The 19,810-nt window shown below is 44.0% G+C and overlaps 1 protein-coding gene across 3 annotated transcripts in view; it reads left to right on the top strand.

Annotated features, from left to right (window-relative positions):
* The window catches only part of GRM7 (glutamate metabotropic receptor 7), a 382,004-nt gene that overhangs the window by 248,317 nt on the left and 113,877 nt on the right, over positions 1-19,810 (top strand). For all 3 annotated transcript variants that reach the window (XM_053378124.1, XM_053378122.1, XM_053378123.1), the window contains exons 6-7: positions 17,317-17,517; positions 18,752-18,891. In XM_053378124.1, coding sequence (XP_053234099.1) covers positions 17,317-17,517; positions 18,752-18,891 — 341 coding nt within the window. The remainder of the gene's footprint in view (positions 1-17,316; positions 17,518-18,751; positions 18,892-19,810) is intronic.

Below are 19,810 nucleotides of genomic sequence, written 5' to 3'. Positions count from 1 at the left end.
ATCACAGAATCACAGAGTTGGAGAGTCATCTCGTCCAACCCTCTGCAATGCAGGAATCTTTTGGCCCAACGTGGGGCTCAAACCCAGGAGCCTGAGATTAAGAGTCCCATGCTCTGCTGACTGAGCTATCCCAGCCAGATCTAGCTCAGTGCTGTTTACATTGACTGTCAGCAACTCTACAGGGGTTTAGAAAGAGATGTTTTTGAGCCTTACATGAAAATACCATGGAGCCTTTTGTGAGTGAGGCATGTATGCTACCTTCGATCTATGGCCCTTCCATAAATCGGCCAACCCTAAATTTCTCTCTGATCTCTATTTGAGATCAGACTAGATCTCACACTTTGCTGTATAACAGGATCGCGATTCTCATCCTCCCCCCAAAAAAGCTCAACAACTTTGGCTCATCCTCCCCCAACTCTTGTCAATCCAATGGGTAGATCACTGTCACTTGTGGGGGTTTTTATATAGTGGGAGTAGATTGCAGTCTCTTGGAAGTTGGACAGCCCTGCTGTATAAGATTTGCAGTTTCTTACGTTCATATCTGTGAGCAACCAACCATTTAGCAGAAAGAACTAATACTTTTACCTAGTCTGTGAACTGTTGGCCTGTTTATTATGTGACTTCAAAAAAATAAAATAATCTATGAAGGAATTTGTTTATTTTTCTAGTCTTTCACCACATCCACTTTTCCTTTTCTGACGTATCTGTTAGAGTGTTGTAATCCCTTATTTTCTATTGTAAACTATTTGGAGTGTGGAATATATATATATTCCTTCTGTCCCCCACCTTTCCCCCCAGTGTGCTCAAGACACTGTACATGATTTCTCATTCCTCATTTTATCTTCATGACAACTCTGTGAAGTAGGTTAGACTAAGATATGGTGACTGGCCCAGGATCATCCAGTGAGCTTCATGACTGAATGGGGATTCAAACCCTGGTCTCTCAGGTCCTAGCCCAACACTCTAACCACTGCTCCATGCTGGTTCTCTCTCTTAAATAACCATATCTCTAGTGAGGTATTGTTTCTGGGGCAAAAGATCAGCTGCTCCCTTCCTTTGTCTGTCAGTGACACATATATGAAGTCCTGGAACCAGCTTTTGTCTCCCCCATTCCCAAAAGTCCCCCCTCTCTTTGAAAGGCACAACCTGAAAACATGATGTAATTTAGGAGTGGGGAACCTGTGACACTCCAGAGGTGCTGGGCTTCAACACACATGAACCCTGACCCTTGGCCATGCTGGCTGGGGCTCATGGGAGTTGGAGTCCAACAACTTCTGGAGGCCCTCCACAACTTTTCCACCGCTGCTTTAATTTAATCAAAGCAAAACCGAATGTCCCACTTTGAAAGGTGCCCAGGAATTCTTTGCTGACTCTTCTAAGAGACCGCAGAAGGAGAGTTTATATAAAGAAAATAATTGCCCTACTTTCTGGTCATTATTTCATACTTCCTTCTTAATAGCGCCCTGTCATACTCGGGCAAATCCCAACAAACCCAATTTTATTCTGTCCGGGGGGAAAGATTACCCTGTTGAACACTTTTGATGGCAATAATCTTTGATGGCATGCCTTTTTTTTTCATCAGAGAATGACAGACAAGCCTGATGAAACTGACATTGAACTTGGTGGTTGGAGTTTGGAGCAGGGAAATTAGACTGGTGAGTTAGTGTGGGAGCTGATCAATCTGTGCTGGTCCCGTGGGCTAACCGAGAGGCGAGGTCCGAGTCCAGTCTGAGGTCAAAGGTGCAGTATGGAGGCAGTCTGTAAAAATTGAAGTTGGATGCAGGGCAGGTAGTCGGGTGAGGTCAGGAGCTCCGACAGGATAGCAGGACAGGGTTCAGGCAGGAACTGTCAACCAACAAAGTTGCTTCCGCAACTTGGGACTGGGGCTGGCTGGCTTCTATCTGCCCCGAGGCACAGGGCGGCCCCGATCCTCAGGTGACCCGCCTCCCCTGGCCTTAAGGCGAGCACTCCTCCTACGGGAACTTAGTTCCCTCCGCCTCTCTGCCCTGAGCCTCTGCAGCTCAGGAGAGGCTGGAGGGTTACCAGACCCAGAGGCAACCTCCGCTTCCTCTGCCGGGGCTGAGAATGGAGCTCCTGCAGGCAATGGGTCCTCTATCCCCTCAGGAGCCCAAGCAGACTCAGCTGGTGCCTGCACCTGAGGATCCAGCACAGGTGAGGACCCTTCAGGCTCATGCCCCAGCCCCAGCTCAGCTGGTTCTGGAGGCGGGGAATCCTGTGCAGGCTGGGATTCTTCAGGTTCAGCATCTGAATCCGAATCCCAGGCCATCACACAATCTCTTGGAGGGGAGAGCAGGACATAGCTATAGTAAATATTTTAAATATGTGTTTTTTCTTTAGACCTAATAATTAACCACAGGATGCCATGGTAATCACCTTGGATAATTAGCTTTTTTCATGTTGAAGCCTCTTTCTGTTCTGTTGCAAATTAAGATAAACTTCCCTCGAGACAATAACATATTACCGGTAAACCTCTTGTGTATGTTAGTCTTGTACAAAATATCTCTCTGTAGGCTGTTTTGCTATCGTCTTTGCCACTAAGGGAAATGTTATTCTCTCCCCCTCCCATGCAATTTAGGGCAGGGAGGAAGTGATAGTATGTCTCAGAACTGGGGTGTGGGTCAGTGCAGCCATTGGCAGAAAAAAAATGGCATATGACAGAGGACTGCTACTGGGGAATACTATTATAGAGGAAGACAATCTGATTGCATATTGATCACTCTACTTTATATGGTGTCTTTGAACCAACAGTACTGTGGTAACTTTTGTGATAGCCCCTCTGATTTTAAAGTTCTATTTTTGAATGCTGGGTCAATTTTTCCATCTTTGCCGCATTAAGTAGTTGGTCCCTTACCTTTCCCACCCCGATCTGGCCACAGTGATCCATGCGACAGTCACCTCCAGGCTTGACTACTGTAATTTGCTCTACGTGGGGCTGCCCTTGAAACTGTCCCACAAACTCCAGCAGGTGCAGAATGCTGCAGCAAGGCTCTTCATGGGGTCCCTGCCATGGGAGCATATTCACCCAGTGCTTTACCAGTTGCACTGGCTCCCGGTGGAGTATAGAGTCAGGTTCAAGGTGTGATCTTGACCTTTAAAACCCTTTGTGGCATAGGGCCCTCGTGTTTACAGGACTGCCTCTCCTGGTATGCCCCGCAGAAGACCTTAAGGTCCATGAATAACCATAGTTTAGAGGTCCCGGGCCCTAAGGAAGTCAGGCTATCCTCCACCAGGGGCAGGGTCTTTTCATTGATGGCTCCGACCTGGTGGAATGCTCTGTCCCATGAGACTAGGGCCCTTCAGGATTTAACCTCCTTCCGCCAGGCCTGTAAGACAGCTATTCTGCCTGGCCTTTAATTTGAATTCAGCCTGATCTTTTAATTCCCTTCCCTTCTCTTCCTTTCCCCTCCCCTTTTATGAAGACTACCCACTCTGAGACCCCACAGCTAATTCTCTCCTGGCCTCCTCGCTGGCCCAAGTAGGACCAATTCAGCCAGCTGGGGATTATCTAATGCTTATTTCCCCTAATTGATTTCTGAATTTTGAATTTTATTGTTATTCATGTTTTTATACTGTATTTTATGCTGCTTTTACAATTAAGTGTTTTAAATTTGTTGTTAGCTGTCCTGAGCCTGGTTTTTGAACCGGGAATGGCAGGGTATAAATAAAATTATTATTATTATTATTATTATTATTATTATTATTATTATTATTAGCTAACAGATTGAGGTTGAATCCTGACAAGACAGAAGTACGGTTTTGGGGGGACAGGAAGCGGGCAGGTGTAGAGGATTCCCTGGTCCTGAATTGGGTAATTGTGCCTCTGAAGGACCAGGTGCGCAGTCCAATTAGCAGGTTCAACCCAGAGACAGGGAGGTGGTTCAGTGGTGGTCCATCACTGACCAGAAACCTAGTCCAGCCTTCATTAACTTGAGCAATCCGTATGAAACCTATTGAAGTGATATGAAAATAGAATCACATGCAAAACAATTTCATGTATGAAATCAATTTCAAATCCAATGTAGAGATAGACTGTTACAAATAAATGTGTTTCTATACCACCATATCATAAAATATCAGGGCAGTTTATGCTGTTAGCACATAAAGCACCATTAAAGCATTTCGTTGTTGAAAAATGAAGTTCTTCCAAACGCACTGAAGACACAGTAGAAATTTTGCCTATCTGTTATTTAATTGGGGGGGGGAGCTTTTCCAAAGAGTAAGTAGCAGCACACTAAAGGCCCAATTCCTGCATCATATGGAACAGATATCCAGATAAGATGGTGTCTGCAGAAGGAACTCTCTTGCAATGTGCAGTGATCAGCTGGGTATACAAAGGGTGAGATGATCATGTAGATAGCCTGGTCCCAAGCTGTATAGGGTTTGTACACCGGTCTCAGCACCAGGAACCTAGACCAGGATCTAACAGCAGTGGGTTAATACGATGATGATATTCTGCTCCAGTAAGCTGTCAAACAACTGCATTTTCAGGTTGCAACATATGGGGCACTTTATTTTCGAAGATGAGGCAAATAAAAAAATCCATATTAGACATTAGGATAAGCCCCCCCTCCCTTTCTTTTACTACTAGAACCAAGGCCATCTGTTGAAGCTGTTAGACTATTCAGGGGAAACAAAAGGAAGGACTTTCTACACAACCTCTGGAATTCACTCCCACAAGATATAAGAATACCGCTTCAAGGCTGTCACTAGAACAAAGCAACGGCTAACTATGAATCCAGATCAGGGAACTCAGGGAGACGAACCTTGCTGAACCTTAACAAGTCACTGGTAAAACGAACACCTATGTACAAACAAATGCAGGACAGAAAGCATTTCCAGTTTTTCTTAAGGGAAACACTGAGGCAGGGACAATTTGCTGCAACAATCCAACACAAGTAACCCAATAGTCAGCCAGCCTCAGACACGCCAAAGGAATTTGGCACAAATGGAGCACAACACATATGCAGCAGAGGACAGGAAACTAGTCCAGGACCTCAACACCGCTTGCTGAGGCTGCTCCATGCCATTCTGGAGATCTCTGTTACTGCTGTTTCTATCACTTCCATGTGTGCAGCTGCTGCCATGACGTTCACTGCTACAGTCACGGTACAGATGTGGTAGTGGCTGCTGCTGGCCAAAAGGCAGCACGAGCAAAACCACAGTCAGGCTTGTCCTACTGCTGTCTGCAATGAGATTTATGGACATCACCAAGTTCTCCAACTGGCCAGTAGGCAAAGCTTCCCACCCTGCTCAGACTCTCTCCTTTGTCTTAGCTTCTCACTACACCTTCTGGAAGGAGCAAATGCACTGGCATATGAGTGAAGCAAATCTCCAAACTCTACCTCGCTGCTAGTCACAGCGACTGGGCAGCCAAGAGATTTTGAACTTTGCTCATTCAGTGTTGCATGCTCACACCTTCTTCTGGTCCTCCCCTACCTGCTAGACGTATGCACACAAGAAGTGAGCGTACAAAATAAATACTTCTTTGTAGAACTTTCAAAAACCAGTGAAAGGACAAGACACTGTCTTGCTTCCATTATGAGCCATCTGTTTTCTGCCCAAATTCTCCTAAACTGACCAGGCCAGCTAAAAAAAAAGATGAATGACCAGTTGGTAGCTTTATTATTTTTTCAAATGTCTGAATATATTTCATCTGTCTGTTAGAATCTGAGTTGTTTTCTCTTTGTAGATGCTTTTTGAAAACCATGCTTCTCTGTATCATCTTATCTCCTTTTAATATCTTACATGTTTCAAGATAACCGTTTTTAAAGATTTCATAACATCAGAACAATCAGCTGAATAGAAAGGGAGGGAATGCAAAAGAGTGTAACAGGAAATCTGATTTCCGATAAGAAGAACAAAGGGAGGTCATACTCATTGAATTGGAGAGAAAATGGTTTTTTTCTTCTTCATTATCTCAAACTGTGTCCTTCCACCTTGTGTTCTCAGGTGCTGTTGCACTTTGACTTCCATTATCTCAGACCATTGGCTAAGCCAGATGGGGGCTGACCTAGAACTAGAAAACTGTGGGTGTCCTTAAAGGATGCAGTCAAGGATGAAGATATGTATAAGACCAAAAATGGTGACTTAGTAACATACAACTTAGCAACACATTCTCTTATGAGCCCCTTTCCTCTTATATCACTCCCCTGCAATTAAAAAAACCAAAAAAAAAACATAAATGAAATGAGGATATTGTGATAATATGAGGACTGGGGGTGGCAATGAAGCATAATGCCAGGGAGAAGTGCCGACTCGTTCTCCAAATACATTTGACTCGATAATAGACTTTATGCCAATAAAGGTCAAAATAATAATAACAACTGACTAATGATCTGTGAGATTTTTGTTTTAGAAAACAAACCTTTCAGGGTTATAGGACTGTGAAAATGTGTCTAAAATTGCAGTGGTGTTATTTGCTAAAGTTGATGCTTCTAAAATGTATCCACATTTCAAATATTTGGTTTTAATGTAAAGCCCCTTTGTGGCAATGGCAATCTCTCGTCTTGGAGAAACCCAAAGCTGATGCTTGGGGAACAGATACAGCTCAGTGGGGCCAAGCAGCTGCTTTGGATGCAGAAGGTCTTAGGTTCAATCTACTGCATCTGCAGGTGGGACTAGGAAAGAATCTTGCTTAAAACATTGGAGATCCACTGCCACTCAGTGTGGATGGTACTGAACAAGATGGACCAATGGACTCCTATGTTGCTAGCACCATAACCAAAATGATACAGGCTGCATCATGCCGTCATGTGTACTTCTGTTGAATGTATTCATTACCTAAAGATATTATATTGCTTTTGTACTCACGCTACATTCCATTATCATGGGCAGTGTTACTAACCTATTTAATTAGATCATGGGCATTTTTAATATATATTTTTAGACTGTTCAGCAAAAAGAATGCTGAATAAGGGGTGTGTTTTTAATTATTCTGGTTGCTAGGGAGCAATATCAGGGAAAGGTATTGCCTTTGTGGCCTACTTCTGATCTTTCTCAGAGACACCTGGCTTGCTGCTGTGGGTGTTGGACAGGATGGGTGTTTGCTTTTATTCAATAGATTATTTTTTTATGGCTTAACATTAGGCACTTGTGTCTTATTGAATGGAGCATTCAGTGAATATGGCCTAGATGTTCCCACTGCTATGCAGTGAACATAAAAGGAAAGATGCCCTAATTCCCTCTTTGTATGCTCTAACGCTCTTTGCACACCTTTTGCATTCACCGCACGCACACAGACATAAGAGTGTTTCCAAGTAGAAACACTATGCAAGTTCATAGGGACGAACATTTCCACAGACGTCCCCCAGCATCCCAGTTGATGCAGTGTCCACTATGCACGCAAACACACATTGTAAAAGGCTATGCTGCTCTAACTATGAGTTAAACCACAGAGCCTAGGGTTTGCTGATCAGAAGGTTGGCGGTTTGAATCCCCGTGACAGGGTGAGCTCCCATTGCTCGGTCCCTGCTCCTGCCAACCTAGCAGTTTGAAAGCATGTTAAAGTGCAAGTAGATAAATAGGTACCGCTCTGGCAGGAAGGTAAACGGCATTTCCATGCACTGCTCTGGTTCACCAGTAGATTCAAGAATGGCACAGCAGCTCTTACTGACTTAGTAGTACCAGTGGGATTCCCAAACACCCATTGCTGTGCTTAGGGTGGATTCAGACATGTTAGCTTTCCTGTTAATACAGCTAGCACTTCTGTACTGGTTTCTACCATTTCTTTTACAGTGCATTGTAGATGGTGTTACAGAATTGTGGATTTTTTCTTTTATCAATATACCGCCATGGCATGCTAAATTTCATTCACAACAGTGAGCATGGTGTGACACAACAGCAGATGTCATTGGACATGTTGTGTCACCACCACCACCCTGCCATACCCATGTGTGCTTCTGTTCCCCAGTGATTCATACATGAAAACAACAGGAAAGAACTGTATGCCAGAATACCACCCCAGATTTTGTTCCATAATTTTCCAGGTTAACAGGGTTGCAAATGTTGTCTGCCTGCCTGCTTGTGTGTACACACACACACACACACACACACACACACACACAAATTAACACAGAAATAAACACTAAGTTTCCACTAGATTCTGGTAGTGGATCTTACATTGTATAAAATGCAAAAATTAGTAGGTAAGGAAACATCAGGGAATTGGAATAAAGTGCTGATTGCAGCTTTAGTCTGCTCTGCCAGGGGCCAAGAAGAGGTTCAAAAGGCTCCCAGCAGTACATTGTTGAGTATCCATTAGCCTATTCTCAGTGACATTTTAAAATCAGTCTTGATCTCGTGATATTTCTACTTGCTACTTACCTGAAGCAATGTGCTTTGTGGAGGTTAGGCAGGACAGAGTTTGAAAGAGAGAGCCCATGACAAAAGCTTAGCTGTAGAGCTTTGAGGAATGATGTTCAGAAGTCCTGCCACTTTCTCATTGAAAAAGTCATGACTGTTCCCATATAAGATGACACAAAGCAGACTCAGCCATTTTGCACAGCATTCCGGGTCTTACATCAAGTACATTTATCTTTCAAGAGCTGACTCATTCTAGCTGCAATGCCAAAGCACTCTCTGGTTCCATTTTGTCACACCACCAGACGTGAATACTAAGTGGCATCAAACATTTAGGAGAATTGTCATGGGACAAGGATCCTTTTTTTTCCATTTTAGCTCTAGCTTGTGGTTAAGCTTGAGCAGTTATCTGCTATAAAAGTATAAGGAACAAGTGATGATTCATGAGTAGAACTATATTTTAAAGCTGGAAAAATATATTGCCGATCTGTGGAGTACCAGGAGAGCATTCTAATGGACAGAGGAATTTGATGTTTCATTCTTTTGGTCCATTTATTTCTTACTTACGTAGTCAACATGCTCAACGCTTTACAGAGCACAAGAGGATAAATAAGAGATACAATCTATAATTTGGCACAGTGGATCCAACAGAGGAAGGAACGGCAAGCAGAAGCAGGGCTAAATTGGTGAACAATGCACTTTATTTCCGTTATACACTGTATATAGCAATCATTGCAAATTACTGAACACATAACAACATTATTGTCTAAGTCCAGTATTTGACAGGTCAAACCTAGTGCTCTGCAATGGTTTGGGTTTGGCCCTCCTCTTGATGCCTTGACATCATTATTCAACATTACTATACCTGTGCATTTCCATTCTGCCAGCACATAATATAAAAGTTAAAACATGGTGCATATTTCATATGGGACCAAACTTATCAGCCTTGCCTTCCATTCCTCACAACTGTTGCAGCCAGTGGTCTGTTCTGTGGGACTGATTCCTCAAGATAGTTTACTGCTTTTCAGGAGGATTTCTGCATAGGCCAAAGTCTATGGTTTTCTCAAGTTTCTTCACACAGGCAGATGAACTGATGATATTGCTTGCCTTCATATCTGCCTGATATTGCTCTGAATACCATTACTGACAAAATATACCCAGTAAATGCAATCCTCAATTCACAGGGCAGAAGAATAAAAATAGATTTGTTTATCAAGTGATTACAAACTGAAAGTTTGAATGTGTGGACTGATTGTATTCCAGCTTCTATCACAGCTAGCATAATGCAGGAAAATACTTATAAACTTCAGTTGAAACCTCCTCTTCAGGGCTATTTATCCTATCATGTGTTTGGATTCACACACACACACACACACACAAATGTGAGTGTAAACATGTCAAGCATGACTGCAATGAACACATTTTTGGAAACATGTGGTTGGCTAGGGTGCCTTGTGTGTGTACAATGTTGGGCTGTGAATAATGTGCAAAGCAGCCCTTATTTACTGGTGTAAAGAAGGAACCTTCTTTCTGAATTATATTTCTTAAAAATGTGTGTCTTGACCCAGCAAAGATACAGCAGTTCCTTTGGATGCAGGGGACTTGCTCTATGAAGGTGTGTGTGTGTGTGTGTGTGTGTGTGTGTGTGTGTAATAACACCTTGTTCAGCAGCCCTGGGTGCACTTGGAATGAAATCAGTAGCCATCCATATACAGTGATACCTTGGGTTAAGAACTTAATTCGTTCTGGAGGTCCGTTCTTAACCTGAAACTGTTCTTAACCTGAGGTACCACTTTAGCTAATGGGGCCTCCTGCTGCCGCCACATGATTTCTGTTCTCATCCTGAAGCAAAGTTCTTAACCTGAGGTACTATTTCTGGGTTAGCAGTCTGTAACCTGAAGCATCTGTAACCCGAGGTACCACTATATATGTCATTTACCAGATCTCACCTCTGTAACCATTAAAGGTCTACAATTTGTTAACACAGTGCAAGAGAGGTGGACTAGAGGCAGAAGTGCAAAAGACCTCAGATCACGTCCAACTCCTGTTGGAGCATGTTGTCATGAGGAGCTTTCCTTGGTGCTGTAATAACTGTCCCACCCGGCCAAATAGGCTCATTGGCAGGCCAGGACACAGCACAAAGGTGTCATGACACTTGTACATTTCCGTCGCTTCCTTAAGAATTTCTACCACACCCCCTTTTACCACTGCTGCACATAGCTTATGTTTTTAGTGAGCTGTACACCATGACCCAAATAGCTCTTGGACAGCCACTGCTAATTTGGACCCCATTAATGTATATTTGAAGCAGTCACTTTGTGTTTATATAAGTGAATCTCATCTGTCATTTTGTTATCCAGGCAAGCCATTTGGAAATCCCCTTGTAGTTATCCAAAGTCTTTTGGGGGTTTCACCATCTTGCATAGTTTGGAATTCACAAGTACTTTATTGCTCCCCAACTCCAATTAAAGGTAAAGGTAAAGGGACCCCTGACCATTAGGTCTAGTCGCGGATAACTCTGGGGTTGCGGTGCTCATCTCACTTTACTGGCCAAGGGAGCCGGCGTACAGCTTCCGGGTCATGCGGCCAGCATGACTAAGCTGCTTCTGGCAAACCAGAGCAGCACATGGAAACGCCGTTTACCTTCCCGCTGGAGTGGCACCTATTTATCTACTTGCACTTTGACGTGCTTTTGAACTGCTAGGTTGGCAGGAACTAGGACTGAGCAACGGGAGCTCAACCTGTTGCGGGGATTTGAACCGCCGACCTTCTGATCAGATCTCTGGGGAATCCCAGTGCTTAATTCCACCAAAATTTGTCAATTTCGTGCTTTTCTTCCTGGTTTCAAAATTGCCCATCCATAAAGGACCTGCCCACAATAATGTAAGGTTTTAGTTTTAGGAGACAGTCTTTGCCAAAACATTTTGAAAGCTCCATGGTTCAACTGCGGTCACCCTCTGTACATTTTCCCCCCTAAAGCAAGCTTCTTATATCCTGCCCTTCTTCCAGTATAGAACTCAGGGTGGCAGATAACAAGTTAACACAGCTAGGTGTCAAAATGACTGCTATTTGTTGACACGATGCCCAAACATTTTTGAAGGTTAGTAAGTGAGGACATTCCTTTGCATGACGAAGTCCCAGACCCCACAGTTTCCTTAGATAATAAACACACAGACACAAATATTTAGGTAAGTTTAATAAAATAGCCCACAACTTTATTGGTTACAGATGTGAGCAGTTAGGCTTAGGCATTGGTGAAACCAGACTACAGTATATTATGACTCCTGCCCGCCTGCAGGGCGTCCCACTAAGGGTAAACCACCAGTGGGGGAGCCCTGTGACATACCATATTTTTTGCTCTATAAGACTCACTTTTTCCCTCCTAAAAAGTAAGGGGAAATGTGTGTGCATCTTATGGAGCGAAAGCAGGCTGCACAGCTATCCCAGAAGCCGGAACAGCAAGAGGGATTGCTGCTTTCACTGCGCAGCGATCCCTCTTGCTGTTCTGGCTTCTAAGATTCAGAATATTTTTTTCTTGTTTTCCTCCTCCAAAAACTAGGTGTGTCTTGTGGTCTGGTGCATCTTATAGAGCAAAAAATATGGTACATCAAATCAGCGCACCCCCAGGGTCCCCAATGGGTTGTGGCATGGCCCTAGCCCACGCCCAGGCTTCGGACGGGATCCACACCCCCGGATCCCTATAACAGGATACCCTTATCAAGGAGGGGCAGATGGAGGGTACAACCTCCTCTCTCATAAACAAAGGCTTACCCAATGCCTAACTGCCACTCGAGCCAAAGGGGCTCAGCAACACCCTCACACCTGCAACCAATCTCTAATGCCCTCCACTATGTCAACCAGCCAAATACCATTTCCCCAATTGGAAAGGTGAATGCCATCATTGTGAAACAAGGCCTCCTGGTCAAAAGTGATGATGGGGTGCCGTATCACCCAACCATTCCATAGTTGCACCTTTTGTGCCACTGCACAATTACCCATTTTCCTGGCTCTGTTGATTGCCTACAGGTGAGGGCAATCACGCCAACAACACCTCTCCAAGAGTTGGGACCAGATGAAGGTCTTCCAGAAAACATACAAATTTTTCCTCACTCAGAGCCTGATCTTCTCTGTCTTTTAATAATTCCAGATTTAACCATGCTTTCTGCCAGTTTGTTGTCCTAGGAAGTGCCCACATCCCTTTAAGAAGGTTTCATTTACACTTTCACAGCTGCAACACTAAATTCCGCTCACCCACCCTTTCAGTTTGCCACATATGACCTCAAATTTAGTGTGGCTAATTAAATCCTGTTTGTCTTCATTTTCAAATTCTAAGACTGCTTCTCTGAGTCTCTTGGTGTGCTTTTTCCACTGCATTACAGATTTGGTTCTGGATCTCAGAGAAAGACAATTTTGATACTACTGTAATGTCACTGCCTTGCAATGTCATACACTCTGTAATCAATGAGTATGGCGCGGCATGATAATAAAAAAAGGGACAGTTGGTGAATTATCAAAGCTCAGGCCATTTTTCACCCTCTTGGATTAGTTGAGAGAAATTAATCATGGCTAGTCCTGTTGTGAATTATAATTGAGCTTTAACCCAGGGAATATCTTAATCATAGCACCTCTCTTCAAGCGGAGTCCTGCAGCTTGCCACATTTGGAGCCTGCCTCACACAATGTTATATGAAGATAAAAGGCATCAGCTGGAACAAATGTGTGGGGCAGTGGGAGTAAAATATGCTTGTTGCTGCTGTTGTGTATGCCACAGTGCCATAACTAGCTCAATGCAAATCTGTTGTTAAGCATATTGGGGTGTTGTATTCAATGAGAATATTCCAATTCCAGCAAGCATTCATCTGAAGGCACTGGTTCAAAATGAATGTGCAGTGAATTATATTCAGCTGCAAACTGTTTGCATGGGCCGTGCTTGACATCTAGCTTTTCTTGCCTATAAGGGAAAGAGAAACGTAAAGGACCCTTGGACGTTTAAGTCCATCCAGTCAAAGGCGACTATGGGGTGCGGTGCTCATCTCACTTTTCAGGCAGAGGGAACCGGCATTGTCCACAGACAGCTTTCCGGGTCATGTGGCCGGCATGCCTAAATGGCTTATGGTACAACGGAACACCGTGATGGAAGTCAGAGTGCATGGAAATGCCATTTACCTTCCCACTGCAGCGGTACCTATTTATCTACTTGCACTGGTGTGCTTTCAAATTGCTAGGTTGGCAGAAGCTGAGACAGAGAAACAGGAGCTCACCCCACTACACAGATTTGAACCACCGACCTCCCGATTGGCAAGCCCAAGAGGCTCAGTGGTTTAGACAACAGTGCCACCCATGTCCCTTATACCGTGTCTTGACTATACTCACTGCTTCCAGGATCAGAGGTTGTATGCCATCAAAATACCACTTTCTTGAAAGCAACATGGCAGATAGTTCATGCCTTCATATCCTGCTTGTGGGTTTCCTAAAGGCATCTGACTGGCCACCGTAGAAAACAAGATGCAAGTCTTTGATCTGATTGAGCAGGACTCTTTTTATGTTCGTTTGCTTAGTATTCTTAGACTTAAAATAAATACTTCTAGGTGGCTGCAATTTCTGGTGGTGGAGGTATGAGCCCACCTGCCGCATCATCCATTAAACTAATGCATGGTGTGACATGCCTCATGGATGCTGATACATGCAGTGGCCTGATTCATATCATCTCTCCCCACCACTGCCCCCAGTTCTGAGTGGCAAGAAAATATAAAAAATGGCGGCTGCATGTGTATGCATCCAAGTGGAGTGTAAACATCACCCCTAACTTGAGGTGCATAGGGAAGTAGAGGGGCATGTTCCCCATTGCCCACTGCAATTCCTGAATCTAAATTGCCTCTTGACCCAGGATACCCATACAGTTCTGACACCACCATATTTATGGATTTTGCCGGATAACTTAACGCATCAGTTTTCTCTTTGGTGCGCTTGGCAACAAGCTCCCAAGAGCAGCAGCAAGCTTCACCAGTTTCATTATTATTCTGTGTCAGAGCATTTGTCAATCCCTGATTTATTATTAAACATTTCTCTAGTGCTTTTTCAGCACATTGGCTGCTTTACTGTCTTTAGCTATTTCTTCAACATCAGTGATACAATTGCCTACATAACCGATGAAGGAGTAAGGAAGGCTAATTCTTTCCTGAAAAGGCTCAGTGAATTCTTGATGGCTGAGCAGGCATCTGAATTCAGATCTTCTAAAGTGTCAGGGACTGGACAGAGGAGGAATGGTGGAGACCGCCTCCCCCTCCTCTATACGGAAGATCGTATAGATTTACAACAGTGGTTTGCAGAAGGTTGCGGCTCAGAGGTAGATGAGGGGCAAAGTTGGGAAATAATGGTAGAGGAGGGGGGGGAGTAGAGCCAGAGCAGCTGGCTGACATGTCATTGGTAGAAAGTATTCCAGACCCCCCTAGAACCCAGCGAGCATTGAAAGTAAGAGAGCAAAGGGCTCAGAGGCAAATGGCCCTAAGTAGCCAACGTAAGGTGGGTGGTGCTGTTGATGATTGAGGAGAGAAGGAGGGTGGAGATTACTCAGAGCAATGCCATTATTCCAAGAGGCTGCATTTCTAAGCCTCTCTCTGTGAATATTGAATAAAAAACATTGGTAAGAGCTTCCCTTGTCTATTCCTGGCAGCCTGTTGTGGGGGGATTGGATTCCCTGACGCCTGACATAAAGCCAAGTGGCCAGGGCCGGCCTGCCCACCCATGAGGCAGACTGAAGTAGTTGCCTCAGGCAACAGAATCCCATGGGTGGGTGCCCCTGCAGGCATCCCAACCACCACAGGGTGCACAGTGGTGGCATTGGTGAGATTTGCTGGAGCCACTGCTGTGCAACTCTGTGCAAAGCAAGGCTTTGGTAGGGCAGGGATGGCATCTTTCTGTTTCACCTCAGGCAGTGAAACAGGACTAGCCATCGCTACAAGTGGTGCTCACTGTCGCCACAAGATCGTGAAGTTGGGTACACAGCCTTGGGGAGAAAATTCAATGTAAACAATCTGCCTATGGAAGAACATTTCCATACTTCATTGGAAACCTTTTCTGTGTTTGTTTACCCATGTACATGATTGAAAGGTGAAAATAAGCTCTGCACTTTTGTGGACAACCCTCAAGCCTTCACTCTAGTCACTAAAGAATATATACATAAATGTGTGCTGGTTTTATAAACCAGCACCATGGTGTCCTAAAAAAGAAAAAAGAAAAGAAAAAAGAAATACACCTCCTTCTTATGGGTTGAAAACAGCAGGACTTCTTTTAACAGTAGAAGTTGGGGGGAATAGAATGGATTTCTGCATTGCTAATGCAACATTTGAATAGCATTCTATGAATTCAGATGAACTCTTTTTATCCCTTGGGGGGAGACGAAAGGAAGGCCTCTTGAATTACATACGCACCACACTCCCCCAGATTGCTGGTTAACCAAATTCTCTTGAGCACCCTTCAGTTTGCCACAGAAACTACTCTTCCCTTCTCAAATCTGTCTGCATCTTTAAATTAAGAGTCTGGGATTTGAAAAGCATGCATACCATCAGACTTCAAAATTGGAAGTGTGTCTTTTTTCTTTTTTAAAAATAAAAAAGCAAGATTTCTTCCCATTCAGATAAGTATTATTTGTTGCATATTGTAGGGGTATTTTTGGTTTTGGTTTTAACAGACAAATACAGTAGCTGAATGTGCACGACACTGTAGGTATCTTCATTCTGGAGTTGGAACAGAGGCTCAGGCTGCATACACACCACACATTTAAAGCACATACAGAGTGTCCCTGGAGCCGTAGTTTACCCCTCACAGAGCTACAATCCCCAGCACCCTCAGCAAACTGCAGTTCCTGGGATTCTCCTGGGCTGCTTTAAATGTGAGTCTCATAGCTCAATGTTAGAGCACACATTGGGCTGGTTCACATCACTTGGTAAGCTTGGCTTACCAGAATCACACAAATGTACAGGCTCCCAAATTAGAGCTTGAAGACACTTTTCTCTTTCCCCAGTTTTTTTTTTTAAAAACAACAACACAGACCCCAGGACTTGCCGATCAGAAGGTCAGCAGTTCGAATCCCCGCAATGGGGTAAGCTCCTGTTGCTCGGTCCCTGCTCCTGCACGTCCAAGTGCAAGTAGATAAATAGGTACCGCTCTGGCGGGAAGGTAAACGGCATTTCCGTGCGCTGCTCTGGTTCGCCAGAAGTGGCTTAGTCATGCTGGCCACATGACCCGGAAGCTGTACACCGGCTCCCTCGGCCAATAAAGCGAGATGAGCGCCGCAACCCCAGAATCGGCCATGACTGGACCTAATGGTCAGGGGTCCCTTTACCTTTACCTTTTTAAGCTAAGCCAAAGTTTGAATTATCATATTGCTTGAACCCAGGCTTGTGGTTAAGCTCTTCCCTTGCAAACCAGAAGCCTGTAGGCAATTCTGGGATGGAGTAAAGCTGTTGTGAGCTCCTCTTTGGGAACCCACACATTTGGCTTACTGTAATATGTGAACCAGGCCCCTGCCAATCAAAGGGTTGTATCCTACAAAGTCAGCCCTTTGAACTTGATGGACCTGATTAACTTACGTCAACTGATTTCAATAGGTGAGCATTGCGTATGACTTAAGTCAGATACAACCCAGAGCCCTGGGCCAGATGGGCTACTTTTGGGGGGGTCTGGTTAACTTTCAGACTATGTTAAAACTAAAAGCAGTTATCTTTAAAATGCAGCTTGCTTGTGCTTCTTCTTCAATTAAATATATTTCAGATAATTTAATTAGTACTCCTTGAGCTGGTCTTATTCACGATAATGAGCTTTGTGTGTTAAAACTATATAAAAAAACTTCCAAAAATATCTCTCTCTCTCTCTCTCTCTCTCTCTCTCTCTCTCTCTCTCTCATCAGTGCTTTTTGAAATGGACATGGCACTTTAATCATGGGAATAATTCTATTCCTCAACAGATATCTTTTGTGTGTATTTCTTTAACTGTGCAGGACAGGAGAGAATTGGGAAAGACTCCCACTATGAGCAGGAGGGGAGAGTTCAGTTTGTGATCGATGCTGTTTATGCCATGGCTCATGCCCTCCATCAGATGAACAAGGATCTGTGCAGTGATTATTCTGGTGTCTGCCCAGAGATGGAACATGCAGGGGGCAAGAAGCTGCTGAAGTACATCCGCAGTGTTAACTTCAACGGTGAGTCCACAACCATCCATCCATCTCAGAGATTTGGTTCAGATTAACTACCTGACCCTTTCCCAATCCTGATAAACATTTTTAAAGCAAAGCGATTTGTGTTGCCTTCAAGGGAACTTGGTACACAGTATACAGGGCTGGCTGGCTAGCTGGCTGGGACAAAAAAAGGTGAAAGCTGCTGCAGAACCCAAATCTAAGCCATGATTTGGCTTAGGGTTATATCTGGATCTGGACTAGTGGTATGCTCACTAGGCTAGTGGGCTAGTGGTATTCTGTTACTTTTATTTTCCTGAAAGAGACTAAGGGAAGATGAACTTAAGGATAAATCAGGAACAGCTTTTCCCCAGTCTCCTCTGTTTTTCACTTCAGAACTGTGTTGATTACTGGAATAAGAACATATTCTGGAGGAAGAAGCTATTTCTGGATGCTAGTCAAGATTCACTGTCTTCTGGTGGCAATATCTCTTTGAAGCAGATGGAATGTTTTCTGAGGGAAAACACAATAATCAAAGAAGTTCCATTCACCGCACAGATTTCCACCCAAGAATCCCCCTATTTTTGTAGTGGAATGGACCCACCTCATATACTGGGTCATATGTATGAATTATGCTGGAACCAAGACTTCTATGTGTTTCAGCTAGCTGGCATTGGGCGGGGGGAGTCAGGATAATGAATCCCAAAAATGACAGAAGAGAAGACAGGGAAGGGTGTTTTAAAATGTTCATTTAAAATGTACAGTGATGGGAGGTTGCTGTCCGAGCTGTAATCCCATCCTAAAAGCTCTTCAACTACCAGAGAACAAAGACAGGTGAAATATACTCCGAGTCGAGTGTGGATTTCATGTCTTTATTCAGCTCATAGTAATGAGGAATGAAAGTTCTTCCAAAATATCTGCTTTATATACATTATTTACACAATGGGCCGCACGTGACTGGATAATTCCGGGATTCTCCTGTAGGCCAATCAGGTTGCGGATTCACTTCCACCTGGAGCTGGATTGGGTGGCTCCTGCGGACCAATCATGCTGCTGCATTGTTCTAGGACCAATCAGACTGCTGCATTCTGAATCCTATTGTTCTAGGACCAATCAGACTACTACATTTTGGATCCTATTGTTCTAGGACCAATCAGACTGTTGCATTTTGGATCCTATTCAACTCAGTACACAACAAAAGGAAATATTGTAAAGTGTTGGGTCTTTTCTCTCTTTCCTTTTGCTTGACTTCCTTCCTCAGGCAGTGCTGGCACTCCAGTGATGTTTAATAAGAATGGTGATGCACCAGGGCGTTACGACATCTTTCAATACCAAGCAACAAACACCAGCGCTCCAGGCTACCATCTGATTGGCCAGTGGACAGATGACTTGCAGCTCAATGTAAGCCTGTTTTATTCTCTACTTTGAGGTATGCTCATGAGTAGCATGCTGCTACTTCAGGTCGGATACTTACCGCTGCTGTAGACTGCTGCATAGGGAAAGTCACCTGTGGACATTGCAATATTGCAACATTACATAGTCCTGTGAAATACTGTATTTTTCCATGTATAACATGCCCCCATGTATAAGACGACCCTTATTTCCGGGGTCTAGAATTTAAGAAAAGGGGGGGAGATTGCCCAGGGAAGGATTGCCCAGTTATTGAGTTGTTGAGCTGGTTTTTTTGGGAGGGGATTGCCCAGAGCTGTGGAGCTTTTTTTGTGGGAGGGGGGTGGATTGCAAATGAACATTTACCCGCCAGAATGACGAGCGCAACGTGAGTAATCTGCCAATCATCACCCGGTGTGATAAGAAGACGCAGATCGTCTGTCCAGTTGCCGCAGCAGCAGCAAATCGGAAGCAGCCATTGCCGCATGCAATAATCACCCACCCAATTGCCACTTGCAATCTCCTGCTCACGGCAACAACCGATCCCCAGTCACAACTCTGCAATAACCATGTATAAGATGACACTCCCCCCCCCCCATTTTTTAGATACTTTTAATGGTAAAAAACATCACAAAAAAGTACGGTACAAGCAGCAGCTACCAACACTTAAACAAGGATGTTTTGATAGTTCTACTGTAAGAACTGTAGCTGCGTCTTATACTTGCCAGTTAAAACATCATTAAATAACGGTAACAAACTGAGACAAAGAGCAGCCAAGAAAACAAACCAGCTGTACAGGCCACATACCTGCTTGTGCATTTTGGAATGATATACTATTTCAAACATCCCCAGGCATTCTTTTTTTAAAAATATCAGGGAAACCACACAAAGGTTTCAGCTTGTATACCTGAAGGTGTCCTACATGGAGAAG

Source organism: Podarcis raffonei, chromosome 2 (genome assembly GCF_027172205.1).
Source record: "Podarcis raffonei isolate rPodRaf1 chromosome 2, rPodRaf1.pri, whole genome shotgun sequence".
Classification (NCBI taxonomy): Eukaryota; Metazoa; Chordata; class Lepidosauria; order Squamata; family Lacertidae; genus Podarcis; species Podarcis raffonei.
The sequence above is the reverse complement of the archived record's forward strand: the minus strand, read 5'-3'. Positions and strand labels throughout refer to the sequence as shown.